At 44.8% G+C, this 24,156-nt stretch overlaps 1 protein-coding gene across 1 annotated transcript in view; it reads left to right on the plus strand.

Annotated features, from left to right (window-relative positions):
• Positions 1–2,624: 2,624 nt before the first annotated feature.
• The window catches only part of LOC103702755 (MADS-box transcription factor 6-like), a 30,083-nt gene continuing 8,551 nt past the window's right edge, over positions 2,625–24,156 (plus strand). Inside the window, exons 1-2 of the mRNA XM_008785309.3 lie at positions 2,625–2,922; positions 21,777–21,855. Coding sequence (XP_008783531.2) covers positions 2,741–2,922; positions 21,777–21,855 — 261 coding nt within the window. The 5' untranslated portion in view covers positions 2,625–2,740. The remainder of the gene's footprint in view (positions 2,923–21,776; positions 21,856–24,156) is intronic.

The following is a 24,156-nucleotide window of genomic DNA, read 5'->3' on the forward strand; positions in this document are numbered from 1 at the left end:
CTTTATATGATGCCGAGCTTCCTTCCAAAGTCCTCCATATGGGGGTCATTAAAACGGATAGGGACTACTGCCATTTGACGTCCACATGCAGCTCATGTCAGATGGGTGGCCGAGAAGCTATCGCCTGTCCATCACGGGGGCAAGGAGGAAGGGACGTCCCTTTGTATCACCACGATGGTCCAATTCGACGACCCTTAAACGCGCCAAGGGCCGTCCAATCCCCGGCAACCCCTCTCCCCCTCCCTTCTTTGCCGCGGGGCACGGATACAGATTACAAACCGCGTACGCCGACGCAAGACCAGTGATCTTTTTCTCAGTCCAAACAAGAAAACCTAAGGAATCCTCTAAACCATATAAGCATTGGAAAATTCCCCTCTCCCCCACCCATCGAGCCCATCCTAGTGGATTCAAGAGATGACACAGGATAAAACCTACCTTCCACTTCTCATTACGGTACTGTAGTAGCTAGGTTTATTTGGTTCAGCAAAAAAAAAAAAAAAAAAAAAAAAAAACATGGAATAGGAATAGGAATTCTTCCTCAAGAGCGATTCTACAAGTTATTCTTGTTTTTAGTTGTATGACTAAAAGTTTTGGAATAAGCATAGGCTGATGTTCTTTGGTCCCCCCCAAGAAGAAAAGGACAAAAATTCTTTCCTTGGAATAGTTATTCCGGGAATAACTATTACTCCCTTATTCCGGTTTTATCCCAAAGGTATGCCAGCTTTGTTCCAGAACCAAATGCTACACTAGGCGTCCAGTCATAGTTACAGATGTTGGTTGCCTTTCAGGAGGGAAAGGGTCGGGGTTGATGTGTTGCAACGGTCAGGAGCCAGATCCTCAGCGCTAGCTAGGGCTCAGTCAAGCAGAGAGCTAGCTAGGATTAGCAAATCTATCGCAAAGCAGGGATTCGCATCAGACGAGCTGTAATCCTGCGACTGAGCCGATGACAGTGAGAAATTACATTAGTTTGCTAGAGATTTTTATCTACCACCATCCAGTCTTCATCACCAAAAACATCCAACTCTTGCTTTTTTGAAAGCACTGTATCATAGGGGGGAGAGGGGTCATAGCTAGGCTTTGGACGCGCACAAGAACGACTCGAGAGGGCTTTAACTCGATAGCATCTCCTAAGATGATAGCCTTTGAACCAAGAAATATACCGCAAGCTAGCTAGTAGACTGTGGTTGAAACACATCTGAAAACACCTCTATATTTTAATTATGAGGATAGATTCCTCGTACACCCATGGTTTTAAAGTGAGTCTTATTAAAGTATATATATATATATATACCACAGAGCGATGGAAGTTGAAGAGGGAAAAAATGGAATATAAAATAACGTTATCGGACGCCGTGAGAGGCGGATTCCATCGTGAGAAAGACAAGGGCCCCACTTCACATAGAGAGACGAAGACGTCTACCGCAACCATTGCCTGCTTTTATTAGCAACGCAAGCTTTGAAATATCTTCCTTCCTTCACGCTCCTGTTGGGAATTTATTTCTTCTTTCTTTCCAAGATAAGGAACTCCAAAGTAGAGTCAGGTTGGTGAGAGAACTTTACTAAAGAAGAAATAAACGTAAGGAAGGAAAGCCTTGTTTGTTACAAGGGACGAGACGACCACAGAGAACATGTAGACCACAGCTGTGAGAAGGAAAAAAATTCCAAATATAAGCTTCAATATAAGAATGCTGCTCCACCATCGACTAATTGCAAGTATTTTGGCGTAATCAGATATAGCTGCAGTCAGTGGAGCATTTGTAGCCAGAGCCGTAATTTTTTCTTTCCGTGGTTGATATAAACGGGAGTGGTGGACGATCGAGTAAATGCTTGTCAGGACACACATGGCCACATATGCGGATACGTGTCAGAAGTGGATCCCTCTATGTGACCCATCGGGGTCAAAATATCGTTCAAGCTGAGGAATATATAATGTACCATGTTTGAGTGGGGGATCGGGCGATCCGACGGTTGGGATAATCTTATCCATGGGGCGGGAATAGAGGAAGGCATCTATGGGGATTTGGGACGTATCAAGGTAACGGCCGGGCCTCATGTCACGACAAATGTGACCGGCGCTGAGATTGGCTCTCCAGCCAAGGTAATAAAAAGAGGTAAGAAACAATGGACGGCTAGATGCACGTTTCGTGGCGCAAAGCATCCTACGGCGGCCGACACGTAGCTCCGTGATCCGGTTCTGGCGCTTACTCATTCGCCTCCTCTTACATCGGACGTGACCACCTAGTGACCAGAACCTAGTAAGATCAGAAGGGTAATATCCTTTCCACCCTCTCTCTCCTCCTTTCTCTCCCTAAATAAATGAAAAAGCCTTATGAGTTCTTGAGTTAATTCCCGATTGAAATGGTTAAAAAATAAGCGGGAGTCCATTTCGTTAGGGAGAGGGGGAGGGAGAGTAGAGGTGACGATGACCATTTTAGCTCACATTCCCATATCTAGTTGATCAGGAGGTATCAGAAAGGTGGAGGGGGCCGGGCTTCCACCTCTAATTTTACCAACTTACATCAAGAACTAGAAGGGGTAAGTAAGTGTGAAAATTTTAGATTAAAACGCAAAGAAGAGAAGAAAAGCGGAAAAAAGAACCCAAAAGTATAGTGTCCTTTTCGGTCCGCTTCTAATATTCTCTCTCTTTCGCCCACCTCCTTGCCTTTCCATTATTATATTCTCGCCTCCGGCAAGGGTTTGGACAGAGCTTGGAGAGAAAGAAAGAGATCGGAGAGAAAGAATGGGGAGGGGAAAGGTTGAGCTGAAGAGGATCGAGAACAAGATCAACCGCCAGGTTACCTTCTCCAAGCGCCGCAACGGCCTGCTCAAGAAGGCCTATGAGCTCTCCGTCCTCTGCGATGCCGAGGTTGCACTCATCATCTTCTCCAGCCGGGGCAAGCTCTACGAGTTCGGCAGCGTTGGGTAAAATATTTCTTCTCTTCTCTTCTTCCTTTCTTTCTCACTCTCATCTCCCTTTCGCTCTCTTTTAAAGACTCTCTTCTTTTCTCCTTGAAATAAATAGATCCGATGTTTCAAGTTCTGAACTGCTGGATCTATGCTTGGTTAGGCTTTGGCAGCTTATTTTTTGGCGTTTTCTTCGTTATTTATTGTATTCAAGGTTGCAGATCTAAGATCTGATTCTTTTGCCATTTCTATGCTAAGATGGATGGTAAAAGTTGTGGCTCTCTTTCGCCTGCCTCGTTTCTTTTATTCTTTTTCAACAACTCTTCTTCAGAAGAAAGAGAGTAGGTTTACAAGTATTTTGATCTATAAATATTTCTTAATTATTATTTTACTTTTAGCATGTCCTGCCGCCACTTTCGCCTTGCGCTCTCTCCTGCCTGTCTATCCACAGCTCTAGCATTAGGTCTCGTATGGTGACGACTGGATGGGGCATCTTCCCCTCCAATCTAGAAACCCTAAACATAGGTTATCCCTCCATTCTCTTTGTAGGACACCCATCTCTCTCTCTCTCTCTCTCTCTCTCTCTTCCTGTGGTTGGCTAGTCTTTTATTAAGAAAATGGTGGTCACACAACGGGTTTATAACGAGAAAGATGAGCCTGCTCTTTCTATTTTCATCTACTTGTGTTTGAGTCGTCTCAGTGAATATTTATGGTTCGTCTCTCTCATGGCACTGGGATTTGTCTCTATCTCTCGTGCCAGCTACTGATTTTGGTTTTATTTTAATTTTTTTTAGCATTGCCGAATTTAAGACACCTCCTAAGACTTCTTACTCTGCAATAATAAAATATTAATCAGCTTTTTCCCATTTCCCGTGCTATGTACTGAGAGTATACGTTTCTTGCGTTATAAATGCTAAGCAGGCGAACATTTTTTGACATTTCTTGCGTATAGTGAGTTGTTACACGTCATCTTATGCATTTGTTTCGAATCTTTTGATCTTTCTGTTCATAGTATGTGTTCTTTTTCTTGAGAATATTGCTTATGTTCTGTGTTTCCTTCGGCATTTTTTTCCTTTCTGAATAATAAGATTAAAAGAAATTTCTCTCTCCTTGTTTTTTTTTAACCTTTGTATTGATCCAGTTGTCAGAGCTTGCACTCCTATGGTATATCAGCCTGAGAACATTAGATCTATAGAAGGATGCTCCTTTTTGACCCCTCTTAATTAACTTTAATGAATAAAATAGTTTTAGGTGCTGCCTTTTCTTTTCTTTTTCCTTTTTCCCTATGAGACATAGTTAATAAAATAAATTCAGGTATTTCTTCCCCATCCCCAACGACCCCACTCACCTGAGGCTTACTTAATAAATAGTCTCAGGCTAATTGATCTATCCAATTCTACATTTTTGGATGGATAACTATCTTAGAAGTGACTGTATATTTAGTCATTTAAAAGAAAATAGGAAAAATAGAAGAAATATGCATAAGATTATGTAAATGGTAGGAAGTAAAGGGAGTTATGATGTTAACTGCTTTGATAGTTGACAATCATGCAACTTTTGTCCATAATGCAGTGCAATAAAAAATGAACATAATTCTTAATAATCCCTTGAAATATTGTCAATAGGAGAAAAATCATATAACACTTTGTGATTATAAAAACTGGGATGTGCAAACACTATCGACTTAGTTACTTATTCCTCCTGGTCAGATGCAGGTGAATGTATGGTCCAATGCTCATCAGATTTTTCTCATAAATTTAGAATGTCCTAACACATTTCAGTGCATCACTTCAAATTTATATTTACTGCACTCTTGAAGCTTGCTCTCGCTCAATTTTATGCTATATTTGGTTCTGCGGAAATCTAGTGAAACAGAAAAAACTATAATTTTGGGGTCATTGCTTGGTAAAATGGTAAGAGGCTTGGCTTGACGAGTGCAATGGCAGGTTTGAGTTCCGGAGTAGTCACTTTGTGCAAAATGCCAGAGATTAGATCTGCTCCCAGTTTGCCCCTCCCAAGGTTCTTAGATTGCCAGGACCATAACAGGCCAAAGTAGTTTTAGTAAAACTATAATTAATTGGACATAAAGTTTGGAGGATAATTAAGAAAGAACCAAATATAATTCAAAAGGATGACGCATGAATAACCAATATCACAGTAAACTTTCAACATTAAGTTGCATAAAAAACATTCTTCAAGGCATGAAAATAACATAAGTACCATGTCTATTCCTGAGTGTTCAAAATAATTATTCTTGTCCAAAATAAGCCAAAATGGTATCCAAGAAGCATAAGAATACTAATTATTATTATACGATTATTTTATCCACCAAGAAATTATATAGTATAACTGGCTATACAATCCAAATGCTGGACTTCTAAGGTTTGAATTTAATTATTTAAATCACAACTCCCCACTAGTTCTACAAATGGGTATACCACTTTTTGTAGTAAAGCAAGTTATTGCTTTTTGTTTTTTTTATTCTTTCATCCTTTCATTAGTGAGAAGGTGAGCTGTAGCTGCAGGCTACCAAGCTTGCAACCAAATAACACCTAATTATTGCAGCAGTAATGGAAGACCCCAAATGAGGCATATGAAGGAACATATGTGTGAATGCAGAAGTGTCTAAAACATACAATGGTAAGACTTTTAATTGTTAAGTGGAAACATATTATTTAACACATAAAATAGTAACTATCCTAAAGAGTTGATTGAAAGTTATATGCAAAATAAATAACAACCAATCAACTTAGAAGCATTCTAGATATATAATTATTGAATTATATTTACAAAGGCATAGTAATGACAGAAATAAACTGTGTGGAATCTTATGAAAGCATGAAAACATAACCTTTTATTCTATATCAATCATTTTAGTTTTTATAGTGGAAGAATTTTTTTTATCAATTTCTTCCTATGTTATCATAAAATTATTCTGAAGTAGTAAAGACTGATTTGTATTGAACTTACAAAATAGCTGCTTTTTTAAAAAAAAAAGAAATACATAATAACCAAAGGAATGACAAACTAAAACTTACTAAACAAATATGTTCCGAAGGTTATAACAAACTTAAAATGCTGAAAAACATCCATAACTTGAAAGGAGAAAATCACAAAATAAAAATGATTAGAATGAATTTGTTATTTGAACTAAATCCTTTTTAATAGTCACGGAGCCTGTTCATGTTCTTCCTAAATGACTTCTTTGTGTATGTCAATCATCTATAGAGGATCTACCAAAATTAATTTAACCTCAGAGATCTTTAAATTACTGTATACCAATTGCAGTCAGATATGTTGTTCTCATAGTAAAACTAAAATAGAAAGATATGAGAGTGCTAACTAGTTCAGTTAATGAAATCAATAGGGGTTGGGTGTCAGTTTCCTTTGTTCAAATTCTGTTTCACAACAATTTAAGATCTCACTATATTTTGATGGGATCTTGCAATCTTCTTCTCGGGGACAAAGAGATGTATAACTCACATTGATCTTGATATAATAGTGGTTTGTTCAAAATTTCAGATATCACTTGTTTGCTTCTTGTCATTTTTGTTGAACCAGCACTATCCAATTGGTCAGCTAATCTGCTCATGTTTTCTTCTTCCTCCTTTATGCAATGCTACACAAATCTACATCGTACATAAAATAGAAACTGATGCATGAATTTTGTACGCCAATGTGAACATTATGTAAGCCCCAACATGGTTTGTAAAATGGGCTCATGTTGAGATTATACTTGATATAAAAGTACTTCTGAAAGCAAAATTGCAGCTTATCAATTAGAAATTGCATATTTGAAGGTTTGAAAACGTCATTTCACCTGTCTACTCTATTGTGTAAATAATCATCTGTATATATTATAGATGATTATTCCTTCAAGGAACTACTATAGTTTAACATTTAATGGACATCTAAAATGTTTCTAAGTTGCACTGTTCATTCTGTTGATGTGATATCATTAAATTTGTATTTTCTTGGAAATAGGTCATCCCTAGAATTAGCTTCCAATTATGACTGCATCTTGAACAATCTATAAACCTTAAACTTATGTGTTATAATGCATAAACGTAAGTTTGCATTGCTGTGTTTAGATTTTGAATCCTTGAAGTCCTTTTTAGTATAGGAAGAAGGATTTCTCAGAAAGAAACAAGAATAGGGATGAGAATAATACTTGGCCCATAAGGCTGAAATGTTACATTAAGCAGCATTGTGTCATAATCTTGAGTTTATTTTGGGTATAGCCTTCAATTAACAAGATATGACTTCTATCAAAGGTTACCACGACCATATATAGTTCCATGTAACTGCCTCCAAAGATGCGATGTTATTTTCAGAATTTTTTTTTTTTTTTGATGAAAGAGGGAGGTGTGAACCACCCAAGATGTTATTTTCAGAATTGTTATTTAGGGTAAACTTAGGGTAATCAATATTATGGTTAAATCAATTTCTACACTAAATATAGTTAAAACATGGGATAACTTGTTTGAACATTTTCATATAATTCTATAATTATCTGAAGTTTATCATCAACATAAGCTAGCTGTTCCTATACTCAAAGACAATGAATGATTTTGCTTTATAATCTACTATCCATAGTGGTTCTAACATGGTACAAGAAAATGCCCAAGATGACATTTGTAGTTTGGACAAATTAATAAATGTCAAAGTAGAAAAACTATTTTCATGTTAAATACTAGCCAATAATTGTTAGCTCAACTGATTGGAACCCTTCTTTCTTGATGGCTTAAACTAAAGTAGTGATGAATATCAACTTTATTCTCCAAAAAGAAATATGTCAAACAATTTTATCTCATGTATTATAAATGGCCCTCTCCCACAACACACATATACATAAATCTATATACATACCAGAGTCATGATGAATAACCACCAAATTATTAAAAAACATGTGAATATCTTAACACAGGAATATATATATCTTTTTGCACATGTATTTTTACTGTATAGTCTAAGAATGTGATATTATTATAATTAAATTCTATCAGGAATTAGAAATCTATTGTTATAATGTCATACACTAACATATAGGTATCAATATTTCTTGGACCTACGACTCTATTTCTCCTTGTTCGAATCAAGGTCTAAGTCTTTTAGAAATATGAAATGACTTCTAAAATTTTTATGATATCTATTTGATGTTTTTAGCATGTTTTTTACACTTGTGATCCTCTTTCTCCTCAGTTACCTTTTCCTATAGCACGTAATGCAAATAGTCTATAGCACGTAATGCAAATAGTCACACTATCTTTAGTAATCTCCTAGCACTGTACCCTAGCCCACTACTTCCCAGCCCCAGAAATTAACCCCTATCTATCTTTCTAGCTATTTAAGCATTCTTAGTTGCACTCACTTATAAATTTATATGTTTGGGTTGTGTACTTGACTACAGTGATGTTAAAACTTTAATATCATCTACAATTGAAGGCACTATCAAGCATACAATACAAATGTCAAAGTTGTGAGAATGTTCATTGCATCATTGAATTCTACTAAAAAGTTTGACAGATCATTCAATTCACTTCTCTCAATCATGTCCTTCTAAAATCTTACACCAATTTAAAGAAATTTTTTTCTCTCCCTATTACTGAAGCCCCCTTCTTCGTAAACCTCTCCTAAACAGTTGAAAGATCATTCATCCTAATGATTCTGTTTTCTTAACACTATATTACTAATAATATCCTCACCTTCCATTAGTTGTTTGAGTAGATATATCATATTTCCTAATGTTAGGCTTATGCAAATGTTATCTCTTAACCTGGATACTCACTGTAAATGTAGAAGCAATTCTCTAGAAAATATGATCATTATAGTGGGTGAGTGACTGTACATATCCACAACCAGATCATTTCAAGAACAACATTTGTTTGGAGTTCGTACTTTGGTGAATACCTTACAGTTGCATGTCCTGTTTCATTAGATTTGGTTGATAATGTGTTTAGCCTGTTTATGTATGACTTGTGTGAGGTTTGCAGTGCTTTTGAGTATATTACAAGCAAATTCTGTTCCATCTCAAGATATTAGTTAAGAAACATATAAAGAAGAGGAAATATGATGACTTTTTGTAATAAAGGGGTAAAAAATTGAGTGTACCTGCAAGGAAAGGCTTTCAAATTATTTGTAGTAAGTCTAAACTAGTTTTGAAATGGTTGCATATGCTTAAGGTGGTTCTTATATATTTTAAGAAACTATACTTCATTCATGTAAAGAAGATTTTATAGGGTCCCTAAAATGTTGGGTACTAGCTAATAGAAGATAGACCTCAAAAGAGAAAGAGGTGATCTGCCTCTAGGATGGGAGTGACTTATCTTGAGTTAACCAGGTAAGATTGCTGGAGAATCTAGAAGTTTAGGTCAGGAGATGGTTTCATCATGATTTAAAAGTAAGGAGAAAATGTTGAAAGATGGAAGTCCTGGGTACATGTCGGTCAAAATTTGGATATCCTTGTCTTGGCGCTAGATCAAGAGCTTATGATGGCGATCTGGAGAAGTGTAGAGGCAAATGAGCAATTGAGATGGAATTATAAACAAAACAGAAAATAGAAAAATAGAAGTAATGCATTATAATTCATGTCTAAAGATACGTCTAGTGGATTCATTGTATCAAAGGCTCTGGATATGATGTTTGTTGAAGAAAAGAAGGATATTATAAAAATGGAAAGTCTAGCAAAAAATAGACCAACTTGTGTTATCGTTGAGGAACTTCATAATAGTAACCCCATAATTTTTATGAATTTGAGATGTTTTGTGAGGCTATGTTAGGTGAATGGGCACAATATGATGCCTATTGATTGGCTCAGTTGTTATTCAAGGGAGGAAACCCAAACTCGGGACCGATCTAAGGAACAATAATGGTGATCAATGTTTTCATCAGCAATATCAGTTGGAAACAGAAGTTGACATTATGCTAATGGAATAATCCAAGCCACAATAGCTTTCAACTAAAATATATCCCTCTTTTAGCATTAATTTGACATTATCGACTATTTTCAAGCATTAATTTTGAATGTTTTAGATATAGATATATTTAAAATAAAAATCTGACTGTATCGGCTGATATCTCAGGGTAAGATTTGCAGTTTATATGCCTGAGATGGTAGGAGATGAGATTTTCTAGCTTTGACATTGAGGAGTGCCCAATACCAATATAAACATGAGATCTAGGTTGAGATGGAAAATTGCTCAATATTAATGCATAGTTGATCCATTTTATCCGAGCCCTATTTCATTTATTTAGCCAAAGGGTCACCTTTGATTCCAAGTTAGGGCATCTTCATGTTGGTAGTATGGAGGTTTCAAAACATTTGACAACCACAAATTTTCTTACCTGGGTCACTAAGCTAATCGATAATCTTGCCAATATGGTACAACAGATTGAACCAATTTAACCCTTTCATTTATTTAAAAAAATGTTCAGGTAAATCCCTCACAAAAAATTCTTGTAAATCATTTATGCCATTTTACTATCCTTAAACCAAGCAAAGTCTCAGTTTTGTTCGGTAACCTAAATAAAATAAGTGAATTAAAAAGTCAGGTTGAATGAACTCACCTCAACAACAATATCAACTATATTAGTGCGTAATGGATGTCAGATGCACGAAAAATGAATAATGTTTTAATTAAGGTGGAAGTGTACACCTTAGAGTAATTTAGTGTGTAAAATCAAATATCAGATCACTAAATTCAATATTTTATATTTATCAAAGCAATAGTGCTTGTGGAGGAAGAATTATCATCACATTGATTGATTTTCTGTCGAAGCCTTTAATTATGCAAAGTTTATATTAGATATAAGAAAGCAAATGACAGTAATTACAAGTCAAAATAAATGAAGAAATCATGTTGATGTTAATAGATTTGTTTAAGTAATTGAATATCTATCATAGATAATCTTAAAGAGAAAACAATGAAAGAGTGAGATCAAGTTTTGAACTACAGTTATATGAAGCAAGTGTTTCAAATGTTGTCTAGCTTAGTTGTAAACCCATTTCTCCTAATTTATAAATTGAAATTGAATTTGTGACAACAAGTTGACAGAAGAGTTAGCTCCTGGAGGGTGCAAGCTAGCTCAGTTGATAAAGTCACAAGGTATTGATAACAGTGATTTGAGTTTAGAACCCTCCCCCCGCCCAATTTCAGCTGGGCTTTTTCTTTTCCTAATTCTCAAAGAAAAAGGGAAAACAAAGAAGAAGAACACTTAGCTCCTTTGAATCTTCTCTTTCTTTAAGTTTTGGAATATAGGAAAATATGTTATTATAAAATTGGTTGGAAATGCCACATCATTTTTCTCAGGAATTTTGTCTTGGAAAAGTGAAAAAAAGTGCATAACTTAATGTCAAACTATTTTGAGCTTCACTAAATGGTAACTCTTTTAATTTGAGAAAAACTACCAAAATGGCATAAAAATATATCTAAACCTTTTTAACCATATTTCTTAGCTTGCACTTACAACCAGCTCTTTAGTGACACCTTTTATAATACTTATTATACGCAAGCTCATGGGTGTCGCCCCAAAACTGGGACATAATACGGCCATACTACCGAGAGGTACAACCTACAATAACACGAAGCCAATATTATATTTAGCTTTTAAATCCATCTCAAATATAATAGAATAAATAGGAATCTAATTTTATTGTCCATTAAATGCAACGAATATTGGTTCAGAGTTTTTAAATCCAAATATAAATACCAAGCCCATAATCCTCAAAATTTAGAAAATTACTAACCTATAAATTCATAATCAATTGAAGAACTAAAGTTCTGCTATATAAATCGCCAATCTTGCTAGCATGAACTTTAAGCCTGGATCATCCTTTGTCCCTATTGATCCTATTCTCCTAGAGAGAGCAAATCAAAAATAGAGATATATGAGTGACATAACTCAGTAAGTAAAACTTACACTACCTAATCGGATCAAGCATAAGTTCTTTTATATCAATGTCTTATTTAATAAAAATAATAATTATTGCAAAACAAAGTATATTATAGTATAATATATCAAAATAAGTCATAAAGCGAATTATGCATTAACAAAACATCCATATTTCATAAATATAGTTCCAAATTTATTTTTCAAATACATATTGTTATGGGGGAATTGAGCCGCCATGCCCCACGTGATCGGCACGCGTATCCAGGAAAGCTACAGCTGCCCTATGATCCAGCACTCCGACCCCGAGTCGGACCTCCTCGGCTCCGCAGCCCGACCCCGGGTCGGCTGCCCTATGATCCAGCACTCCGACCCCGAGTCGGACCTCCTCGGCTCCGCAGCCCGACCCCGGGTCGGCTGCCCTATGATCCAGCACTCCGACCCCGAGTCGGACCTCCTCGGCTTCGCAGCCCGACCCCGGGTCGGCTGCCCTATGATCCAGCATTCCGACCCCGAGTCGGAGATCTTTTGATAACGACAGGCTATTCTCCAGAGGCACGCCGCGGCCTCCTGCTCCACTACTCCCTGCAACGGCTGTACCCGATGCTGCCCACGATCTCCTGTATCAACCGTACAAAGCGGAGCTCCACTACGCCCTGCCATGACCGTACCCAGCGCTGCTCCACGACGCCCCGTAACGGCCATGTCGGTGGCCATTCTATCGTGCCCCACGACGACAAACCCCCCTGAGAGACCTCCCAGCCAGGTATATATGCGGCTGGGGGGAGAAGGGGGGGGTAAGCAATACCTCCCAGAGCACTCTCTCCCACTTGTGATTATCATCTCTCCTCCTCCAATCTCCTCTGACTTGACCGTCGGAGGGCCATCACCACCCTGGTGGTGGTGCAAGGCTTGTTTGCAGGTTCCTTGGCGGAAGGTGGAGCGCAACCAGCACCAACCAAGACAACTCAGGCGGAACCCCGTTCACACCGTCGTGTCAATCGTTCTCGGTTTGGACCACCAGCAACAGTTGGCGCTAGAGGAAGGGAACGAATCTCAGAACGATCGTAATGGCACGGCGAGGTGGTCGCGGAGCTTCCAATGCTTCCGGTCGCGGAGCCTCTCGCGCCTCTGGCCGGGAGGCTGCTGCGTCCCCAACACACTCTCAGCAGCATTCCACCGCTTCTCCTCCCATTCAGACGGTCGAACCTGCTCAGTTCGACCAGCTAGCCCAGCAGGTTCGCACCCTCGCGGAGGCAGTGCAGAATCTGCAGGGGTGTGATCTCTCGGGTGCCGCAGCGGGCTCAGGAGCCGCTGCTCCCCGAGCACTCACCTCTTCCTCACAACCCGCGCTCCTTCCTCTCCCATGGAGAGGAGCGCCGGCGCGGGGAGGATTCTCGAGTGCGGTCCATTCTGCCAGGACCTTCTCATCGGAGCTGCGCGGGGTACGAGAGGCGGACCCGGGCGCGTTCTCAGACACCCCAGTCCTCGAGGGGCCCGCACTCCAGTCGGTCCCCCTCGCGCCGCTCCTTGTCTCCCACCCACCGGTCGCGCTCCCTGGACCGGCGGGTGGACGATCTCCACAGACAGCTCCAGGTCCTGAAGGGCCACTCCAAAGATCCCTTCGCCGACTTGGAAATCTCCTCCCAGCCGGCGCTTGCCTCAAGGATCCTGCGAACCCTAAACCCGCCGGGGTTCAAAATGCCGGCGATCGAACCCTACGACGGGGCGGCGGACCCACGGGGACCACGTGGAGAGTTTCAGGACTCTTATGCTCCTCCATGGAGCATCGGATCCTCTCCTCTGCAAGGCCTTCCCGGCGACCCTCCGCGGCCCGGCAAGGGCGTGGTTCGCCGGCCTGGAGGCTAATTCCATCCAGTCCTTCCACCAGTTCACCCGTCTCTTCATCAGCCATTTCGCCGTCAGTAGCCGGCGAAGACTGGTCTCCGACTCCCTCTTCGATGTCCGGCAGAACGAGGGAGAGAGCCTGCGGGATTATCTCACCCGCTTCAACAAGGGCAACACTGGGAGGTCCGGAATTTGAGCCAGGAGGTGGCTCTCTCAACCCTGAAGCGAGGCTTCCGGAAGGGCAGACTCACCTTCTCCCTGGACAAACGCCTGCCGCGGAGCTTCCCGGAGCTGTTGTCTCGGGCAAACCAGTATGCAGACGCCGAGGAGGCAGCCTCCCACCGGAACAAGGAGGCCGCCGAGGCCCCTCTAAAGCCCGGGAAGAAAAGGCGAAAAGAGGCACCCCAGAGGAGGAGCCCGACGCCTCAACGCCGGCGCAGAAGCCCGTCACCAGCAAGGAACCACGGCGCCACACGCCCTCGTTCTCCGCACCGACGCTTCAACCGGTACACCCCACTCCTGGCCCCCGGGCCCAGATCCTCATGGGAGGTCAAGGGGCGGGAGGACCTCCCGGTCCCGAGGCAGATGAAGAAGATCCCTGGGAGGAAGCCTTCTCGGGCGTACTGTGAGTACCACCGAGACCACGGCCACGATACCGAAGACTGCTTCCAGCTTCGGGACGAGATCGAGGCTCTCATTCGCCGAGGGCGTCTCGGTCGATATGTAAACGACCGACGTCCCCCGCAGACCCGCGTCCAGCCGACCCGGCCCCTCAGGAGCCTCGGGAGCAGAATCGACCCGTTGCGGGAGTGATCCACACCATCACTGGGGGCTGCTCTCGGCCCGTGAGGAACGCAGGGGGCTCGCGGAAGTATCAGGAGTGGCCGTCGCGAAGAGGCAGCGGGTCGGAAATGTAATCACTTTTTGTGATGAAGATGTAAAGGGGGTTCAGACTCCCCACGATGACGCCATGGTGATCTCTCTCACTATGCGGACTATGATGTAAGGCGTGTTCTTGTGGATAGTGGAAGCTCAGCTGATATTTTGTATTACGAGGCCTTCCAAAAGATGGGCTTTTCCCGACAATTGTTGCACAAAACATCCACCCCCCTCATAGGATCCACTGGAGACGCTATCTCGGCCGAAGGTGTCATCGAGCTGCCTGTGACTGCGGGCATTGCACCCGCAGAAGCCACGGTGCGGCTCGGGTTCTTGGTCGTCCGTGTCCCCTCGGCCTACAACGCTATCCTCGGACGACCCGGACTGAACGCCCTTCGCGCGGTGGTTTCTACCTACCATTTGCTCATTGCGGTTCCCCACAGCGGCCGGGATTGGAGAGGTCCCGAGGTGACCAGCCGACCGCACGGCAGTGTTTCCTAGCAACTCTCAAAGGGAAGAAGCCCATGGAGGCCCTAAGCGTCGAGTCACTTGACGCCAGAGACGAAGTGGCCTTGCGGCACGGGGAGCCGGCCGAGGGCGTAATCGAAGTTCCCCTCGAAGAAGGCCGCCCGGACCGCACGGTCCGGGTCGGTGCCAACCTCGACTTGGAAGCTCGGCTCCGGTTAGTGGAATTCCTCCGAGCCAATGCAGATGTGTTTGCCTGGTCGGCGGCCGATGTACCTGGGATCGACCCGGAGGTCGTTTCTCACGCCCTCAACGTCGACCCGACCCACCGATGCTGCAACTGGCGATCCGATTTCCCAGGTAACGCATTAATTAGCGTTTAATACCCTTCTCGTGTTCCCCCAGGCAACGCTTGGAGGAGAGGAGAAACACGGTCGCGGCTGGGCACAGAGAAACCCCGATGGGCGGCGAGCGACAAGTGGCCGACCAACGAGTGGAATGTCCCGAGGCTCGGCCCTCGGATGCCTGGCTAACCCGATGATCATCCCGGGAGCAGACTAGCCGGAAGCCCCGACCGGTCGCCTCGGCTTGCGCCAGCCTTGGCCGACCAACGAGCGGAATTTCCCTGAGGCTTGACAACCCTCAGATGCCTGGCTAACCCGATGATCATCCCGGGAGCAGACTAGCCGGAAGCCCCGACCGGTCGCCTCGGCTTGCGCCAGCCAAGGCCGACCAACGAGTGGAATTTTCCTGAGGCTTGACAACCCTCAGATGCCTGGCTAACCCGATGATCATCCCGGGAGCAGACTAGCCGGAAGCCCCGACCGGTCGCCTCGGCTTGCGCCAGCCTTGGCCGACCAACGAGCGGAATTTCCCTGAGGCTTGACAACCCTCAGATGCCTGGCTAACCCGATGATCATCCCGGGAGCAGACTAGCCGGAAGCCCCGACCGGTCGCCTCGGCTTGCGCCAGCCTTGGCCGACCAACGAGCGGAATTTCCCTGAGGCTTGACAACCCTCAGATGCCTGGCTAACCCGATGATCATCCCGGGAGCAGACTAGCCGGAAGCCCCGACCGGTCGCCTCGGCTTGCGCCAGCCTAGGCCGACCAACGAGTGGAATCTCCCGAGGCTCGGCCCTCGGATGCCTGGCTAACCCGATGATCATCCCGGGAGCAGACTAGCCGGAAGCCCCGACGGTCGCCTCGGCTTGCGCCAGCCTTGGCCGACCAACGAGCGGAATTTCCCTGAGGCTTGACAACCCTCAGATGCCTGGCTAACCCGATGATCATCCCGGGAGCAGACTAGCCGGAAGCCCCGACCGGTCGCTTCGGCTTGCGCCAGCCTTGGCCGACCAGCGAGCGGAAGAATTTCCTGAGGCCTAACCCTCGGATGCCTGGCTTAGCGCCGGAAGAATTTCCTGAGGCCTAACCCTCGGATGCCTGGCTTAGCGCCGGAAGAATTTCCTAAGGCCTAACCCTCGGATGCCTGGCTCAGCGCCGGAAGAGTTTCCTGAGGCCTAACCCTCGGATGCCTGGCTTAGCGCCGGAAGAATTTCCTGAGGCCTAATCCTCGGATGCCTGGCTTAGCGCCGGAAGAGTTTCCTGAGGCCTAACCCTCGGATGCCTGGCCTAGCGCCGGAAGAGTTTCCTGAGGCCTAACTCTCGGATGCCTGGCTCAGCGCCGGAAGAGTTTCCTGAGGCCTAACCCTCGGATGCCTGGCTTAGCGCCGGAAGAATTTCCTGAGGCCTAACCCTCGGATGCCTGGCTTAGCGCCGGAAGAATTTCCTGAGGCCTAACCCTCGGATGCCTGGCTCAGCGCCGGAAGAGTTTCCTGAGGCCTAACCCTCGGATGCCTGGCTTAGCGCCGGAAGAATTTCCTGAGGCCTAACCCTCGGATGCCTGGCTTAGCGCCGGAAGAGTTTCCTGAGGCCTAACCCTCGGATGCCTGGCCTAGCGCCGGAAGAGTTTCCTGAGGCCCAACCCTCGGATGCCTGGCTCAGCGCCGGAAGAGTTTCCTGAGGCCTAACCCTTGGATGCCTGGCTTAGCGCCGGAAGAATTTCCTGAGGCCTAACCCTCGGATGCCTGGCTTAGCGCCGGAAGAATTTCCTGAGGCCTAACCCTCGGATGCCTGGCTTAGCGCCGGAAGAGTTTCCTGAGGTTTAACCCTCGGATGCCTGGCCTAGCGCCGGAAGAGTTTCCTGAGGCCTAACCCTCGGATGCCTGGCTCAGCGCCGGAAGAGTTTCCTGAGGCCTAACCCTCGGATGCCTGGCTTAGCGCCGGAAGAATTTCCTGAGGCCTAACCCTCGGATGCCTGGCTTAGCGCCGGAAGAATTTCCTGAGGCCTAACCCTCGGATGCCTGGCTCAGCGCCGGAAGAGTTTCCTGAGGCCTAACCCTCGGATGCCTGGCTTAGCGCCGGAAGAATTTCCTGAGGCCTAACCCTCGGATGCCTGGCTTAGCGCCGGAAGAGTTTCCTGAGGCCTAACCCTCGGATGCCTGGCCTAGCGCCGGAAGAGTTTCCTGAGGCCTAACCCTCGGATGCCTGGCTCAGCGCCGGAAGAGTTTCCTGAGGCCTAACCCTCGGATGCCTGGCTTAGCGCCGGAAGAATTTCCTGAGGCCTAACCCTCGGATGCCTGGCTTAGCGCCGGAAGAATTTCCTGAGGCCTAACCCTCGGATGCCTGGCTTAGCGCCGGAAGAGTTTCCTGAGGTTTAACCCTCGGATGCCTGGCCTAGCGCCGGAAGAACTTCGGGAATCAAAAGTCAGCAAGAAGCAACCAAGAGCTAAAAAAAAAAAAAAAAAAAAAAGAGGACGAGGGCGAGATGAAGAAATATTCAACGTGCATTAATTTTCAGGGCCGAGGCCCATACAATTGGGCAAAACGCCGACATACAAAAATAAAAAAGACAATGAAAGGTACAAGAGGTCAGCTTGGAGGAACTCCCGGGTCGGGAACGCCGGGCTCGTCCGCGGGAGGTAGGGAAGCAGCAGGAGAACCAGCAGGCGATGGCGCCGGAGAGGAGTCCAGGAGGGAGATCTCGCTCAGGTCAACTTCGGGATACTTAGCCGACACCCTTGCCAGGCCCTCCTCGAAGCCCAAGGTGAAGGCTTCGGCCCCCGCGTCCGACGCGTCATGGACAAACTCGTCAGACTGGCGATAGGTCCGCACTGCCTCCGACATATCATGGGCGAACTCGGCGGACTGGCGATAAGCCTCTACCGCCTGACGCCCGATTTCCGCCCTCTTCTCGGCCAGCTCCGCCTCAGCTCGCTCCATAATCTGAGCCTTGGCCTCCAAGACCTTCGCCACAATCCGGCCTTCGGCCTCAGAGGAGACCCTCAGCAGATCAGCCTGAGCCTCTTTATGCTTCGCCTCGGTAGCAACCCGAGCGGCCTCGGCTTCCTTCAGGCGCGAACGGAGCTCTTGGACGTCCGTGCATGACTTCTCCAGGGCCGACTCCAGTTCGCCTAGTTTGGCTTCAAAAGAGCGGATTCGGTCGCAGGCGTTGTCGGCAGACCGCTGGGCCTTCTCCCACCGCTCTCGATAGTCCGCGATCTTCCGGGACTGCTTTTCAGCCCGTTCCTCCGCCTTCTTGACCCTGCTTTCGAGGCCCGAGGCGGCTTTGAGTTGCTCCCGAGCCTCTGACAGTTGCTCCTCCAGGGCGGCGAAGCCGAGTGCCCGCTCTTCGGCCTCCCGGAGCCTCGCCTCGAGGTCCCCGGTCGTCCTGCCTGCCGCAGCCCGGCCTCTCTCTTCCATTGCTTTCAGCCGGTCCTCGGCCTTCGCCAAAAGCCCCGCCTGTTCCTTGTAGCACTCCTCCAGACGGATCATGTACTGGGCGAGCTAAGAAATAGGAAAAATAAGGGAGTCAGGCGGAGAACAACAGAGCCAATAAATGGTGAAAGACGGCCAGAAGAACACTCACCGACATGAGACAGACGCAGCTGGCGGCCCCAACGTCAGAGACATCCAACTCCCGGACCCGCCGACGGTCCTTCTCCAGCAACACTGTTTCGATGAGATTTCGGGCGCCATCGGTAGTGAAGGCAGACCCCGATTTCTCCCCGGAGCCGGATGGTGGTTCTGCAGCCTTACCCTTATCCATCGCCTGGGGAAGAGTCCGGCTGATCGCGCTCGGGGCGGGGGTCGCCCCAGGAATTGATAGGGTCCCGCTCGGCCGGGGCCTCGGCGCGTCCCTCCTCGAGTCATCAGGAGCCGACCGAGTCGAAGGCCGGGTCGGGGACCGATCACGTCCGACCCGTCCGTCTTGAGCAGGCTCAGGTGGCACCTCCGGAAGTAGCGGCAACAATGGTAGCGCAAAGGAGAAACTCGAAAATGTCCGTAAAGAAGAAGACGGACGGGGAGGGCCCCCGATTAAATAGGCGAAAGGGCAAGTGACACCTCGATGACGCCAGAAGACGCCTGGCCGCCGAAGGGTCGCTCGCACCCCAAAGGCGAATCGACACCATTAAGGAAGGATGTCCGCCGAAATCCTCAGGTTGCCAGGTCAGCAGCAACCGCCATACGCCATAAAGAAGGCGGGAAGCTTGAAGCGCGCGCGCCTCTCCGAAGGATGGCGGCAATCTCGAAACATCACTCCCTTCACCTGTTCCCCTTCTGGTTCCAGGCTCGGAAGTGGGGGGCTACTGTTATGGGGGAATTGAGCCGCCATGCCCCACGTGATCGGCACGCGTATCCAGGAAAGCTACAGCTGCCCTATGATCCAGCACTCCGACCCCGAGTCGGACCTCCTCGGCTCCGCAGCCCGACCCCGGGTCGGCTGCCCTATGATCCAGCACTCCGACCCCGAGTCGGACCTCCTCGGCTCCGCAGCCCGACCCCGGGTCGGCTGCCCTATGATCCAGCACTCCGACCCCGAGTCGGACCTCCTCGGCTTCGCAGCCCGACCCCGGGTCGGCTGCCCTATGATCCAGCATTCCGACCCCGAGTCGGAGATCTTTTGATAACGACAGGCTATTCTCCAGAGGCACGCCGCGGCCTCCTGCTCCACTACTCCCTGCAACGGCTGTACCCGATGCTGCCCACGATCTCCTGTATTAACCGTACAAAGCGGAGCTCCACTACGCCCTGCCATGACCGTACCCAGCGCTGCTCCACGACGCCCCGTAACGGCCATGTCGGTGGCCATTCTATCGTGCCCCACGACGACAAACCCCCCTGAGAGACCTCCCAGCCAGGTATATATGCGGCTGGGGGGAGAAGGGGAGGGGGTAAGCAATACCTCCCAGAGCACTCTCTCCCACTTGTGATTATCATCTCTCCTCCTCCAATCTCCTCTGACTTGACCGTCGGAGGGCCATCACCACCCTGGTGGTGGTGCAAGGCTTGTTTGCAGGTTCCTTGGCGGAAGGTGGAGCGCAACCAGCACCAACCAAGACAACTCAGGCGGAACCCCGTTCACACCGTCGTGTCAATCGTTCTCGGTTTGGACCACCAGCAACACATATATATATATATATTATTTTTCTGTCATTTAGCAATATCATGGTTCAAAATATTACTTACAGATATTCATACTACGATCACTTTATAGCCCTGACGCGGCCCATATTCGTAATCGATAAGATATCATAGTTCGTATTCATTACCAACTTTAATCCATTGGCAGAGGGCCATTTTTATTGGATGCTAGCTCCAGAATGTAAATTTTTCTAATTTTTGGAATTATATATAGCTTTTTGAGAGCCTTTAGAAAACTTATATCTTTTTCTTAAAATATACATATAAATTAATAAAAATACTAAATTATATGATCAGATTTATATTTCATAAGAGAACTATTTTTATTAAAATATTTATGAAACTATTTTTCATAATAAAGCGTGATTTTCATAATACGTATGCCGATCCATAATTTTAACAAACAATAATATTTTCATAAAAAATCGTATGCAGAAAAGATATGATAATTTGAAAGATAATAAGGAGTGTTTACTTCTTCTGCTTTAGACCGTCAAACTTTACTAGGCAAATCAGTTAACTCTATTAAAAATATTAAAAGCAAAATTAATTTTTATTGGATGATCGAATTAAAATAATAAGGAAAGAAGACGGTCGGTAGGGTGACAATGTTCGGTGGCTCAAGGCAGGTTAGGTCCAAGCAAGTCGATCAATGAATCATGGGGTATGGATTTGATTGGCACTAAAGTCGTTCAACAAAGTTCATCATTAGTGGGTTCTAGGGATACTTGACAAAAGGTCAAAGTAATTTGATTAAAAATTAAGAATTCAAAAGTAAGAGGTCAGCAAGCTACCAAGAACAAAAATTGATTAAAAATAATAATTTTATGAGGACAAAGGCCAATTCATGTAACAAAAATATTTACTACGCATGTAGTAGTTTTTTAATCCATCCATGTTGTTAAGAACACCAATTTGATTAAAATAGATGCAATGGAAAAAAAAAATTCAAATATTAATTTTTTTTACATCCAATATTGAAACTTTATAGGATATTGGACTCTTCAAATTTACTTTTGCATCATGGTTTGCTTAAGTGATAAGTGATTCGCTATGAATTTTGTTTCCTGTTACCATTGCATGATATAATTTACTATTGTTTTTTAATTTATGTTTGATATTAAATTTATTATTTATTTTTTTATATTATAGTTTTGTTCTTGTAATTACCCATACGTATGATTTCCGCCTTATATTCACATCTTTTCTACTAGATTTCTTAGCTCCTATCTTCAAATATCTGTATTATTTTGTGCCACAAAATTTCACACATTAGTTGTTAACCAACAATATTACTTAATATACTGCAGCACTAGCAAAACTTTAGAGCGATATCAACGTTGTTGCTATGCATCTCAGGATTCTAATATTACCAATCATGAGGCACAGGTATGAAGAATGATTTTAATTTCATTTTTTTTGTTATTTCAATAATATGAATGAGAGAAAATTACATTAGTAGTTACGTTATTTTCTAAGTATTCTGTATTTTTGAATTATAGTCCCCCATATATTCACATATGCTTCTTGTATAGACAGGTGTCCATCCTTTTTTCATAGGCACTAATATAAATGAAAGTTTGAAATGTCCTTTCTAGCTTGTTCATAGAGGCATAATAATGTACAAGAGTTACCTGTGCCGAACCAAAAAATCAAAAGAAAAAAGAGTACCTTATTCAACAAATTTTTAGGTCTAAACTAACATCAAAGTTAATAAAACAAAACTAAAAAAACGAAATAACAAAGAAAAATAAAATAAATTCAAGTTAGATATCCATTCATTATCAATAACAATAATCTCTTTCAATTATCAAACTAGAGAGTTGTGCGTCCTTAGAGAGCACTAACTCTTTGATGTGCTGACTTGTCACTAGATTCAAAAGATTCAGCTTTTAGGAAAGGGGTCAAAAATTATTTTAGTCCTCAACACCCCTTCTCACGTGTCTAAACCACTCACATGAAAGCATGACTGAGTCAAGAATGATTTACGGTTTCACTTTTAAGTTAATGAGTCAAATGACTCAATCAATAATAGAGAATGGGTCGAGGCAAGAAGAGACAAGAAAATAAGTGGATAAAAATAACCCTTAGCCTTTTTCTCTGATGCCATGTTAACTTGCTATGGAAAAAAAATTGGTGCATAATTTTTTATTTTTTATATAGAATTTTTTATATATCCAAGACTCTTCTTAATTAATACTAATTCTGATATATAAAAATAATATTAACGACAAAAATGTTCATTTATATATATGTTTCTGAAATATCATAACTATATTTATCCAATGATCATATATGGATGTGAATTCCATGTGATGGAGTCTTGAAGTCTGTTATGGGAGATTGAAGGCTTAAATTACTCCTTGTATATCTACATATGTTTCATTTATAATCTCTTATATGAGTGTCACCAGAAACGAATCCCAGCGACCTAGCCATTTGGGAAGCCCACACCTTGGAACCTTATCTTGAGCCAATTATATATGGCTTTGGTCTCAAGTATCTCTCAGACCGGAAATCCTCCTTTCCTTCTGACGTCAGACAATATATAGGACTGGCTTGATTTACGTTCGTGGTTTTCGCTCGTTTCTTCTGCATGGGGTCTTTTATCAGCCCTACGTCAATTTCTTTTTGTACAGTATTTGCAGTCACGGTTGATATTAGCCGAGAGTTCACTACATGATCTTGATCTTGAAGCGGATACCGTTGAGTCGTACCGACCGTTGCTTTAGAGGAAGTCAGTGTTCCGTCCCCCAAAGTAATCCGCTTTTGTTTGTTAATTCAGTTTCAGTGTTATGATCGATTTAGGATATTTTGATGTATTAAGTTAGCGTTAATCTTAAATGCCCCCATCAAGGCTCGTGCAATTGCGTAAAACTTTCTTGCTGGGTCATGCTAAGTTTGTCATCAAGTGGACTTAAAATGCCTTCATCAAGTAATTGTTGGTTTGTCCCAAATATATTTATGCACCTAATACGTTCGTGTGGTGTTTCCACAATCTATGGCGAAATTTTTATGTTGGAATTTTTCTACTATAGGTGTTGGGGGAAAAAATAGACCGCCCCACACATACAATTAAAGCACCCAAATCTGACAACAAGCCTGAGCTCATCATGCAGGCCGAGCTCATAGGCCGAGCCGAGCTCAGAAGGCTGCCGAGCTCAGAAGACTAAGGCCAGAAGGCCGAGCACAGAAGACTAAGGCCAGAAGGCCGAGCACAGAAGCTGCCGAGCTCAGAAGGCTAAGGCCAGAAGACCGAGCACAGAAGCTGCCGAGCTCATCCAGGCTGCCGAGCTCAGAAGGCTAAGGCCAGAAAGCCGAGCACAGAAGCTGTCGAGCTCATCCAGGCTGCCGAGCTCAGAAGGCTAAGGCCCGAAGGCCGAGCACAGAAGCTGTCGAGCTTATCCAAGTTGCCGAGCTCAGAAGGCTAAGGCCAGAAGGCCGAGCACAGAAGCTGTCGAGCTCATCCAGGTTGCCGAGCTCAGAAGGCTAAGGCCAGAAGGCCGAGCACAGAAGCTATCGAGCTCATCCAGGCCGAGCTCATCCAGGCTGCCGAGCTCAGAAGGCCGAGCACAGAAGGCCGAGACCAGAAGGCCGAGCTCAGAAGGCTGCCGAGCACAGAAGGCTGCCGAGCACAGCAGGCCGAGCACAGAAGGCCGAGACCAGAAGGCCGAGCTCAGAAGGCTGCCG

The sequence above is a fragment of the Phoenix dactylifera genome, chromosome 5 (genome assembly GCF_009389715.1).
Source record: "Phoenix dactylifera cultivar Barhee BC4 chromosome 5, palm_55x_up_171113_PBpolish2nd_filt_p, whole genome shotgun sequence".
In the NCBI taxonomy this organism is placed as follows: Eukaryota; Viridiplantae; Streptophyta; class Magnoliopsida; order Arecales; family Arecaceae; genus Phoenix; species Phoenix dactylifera.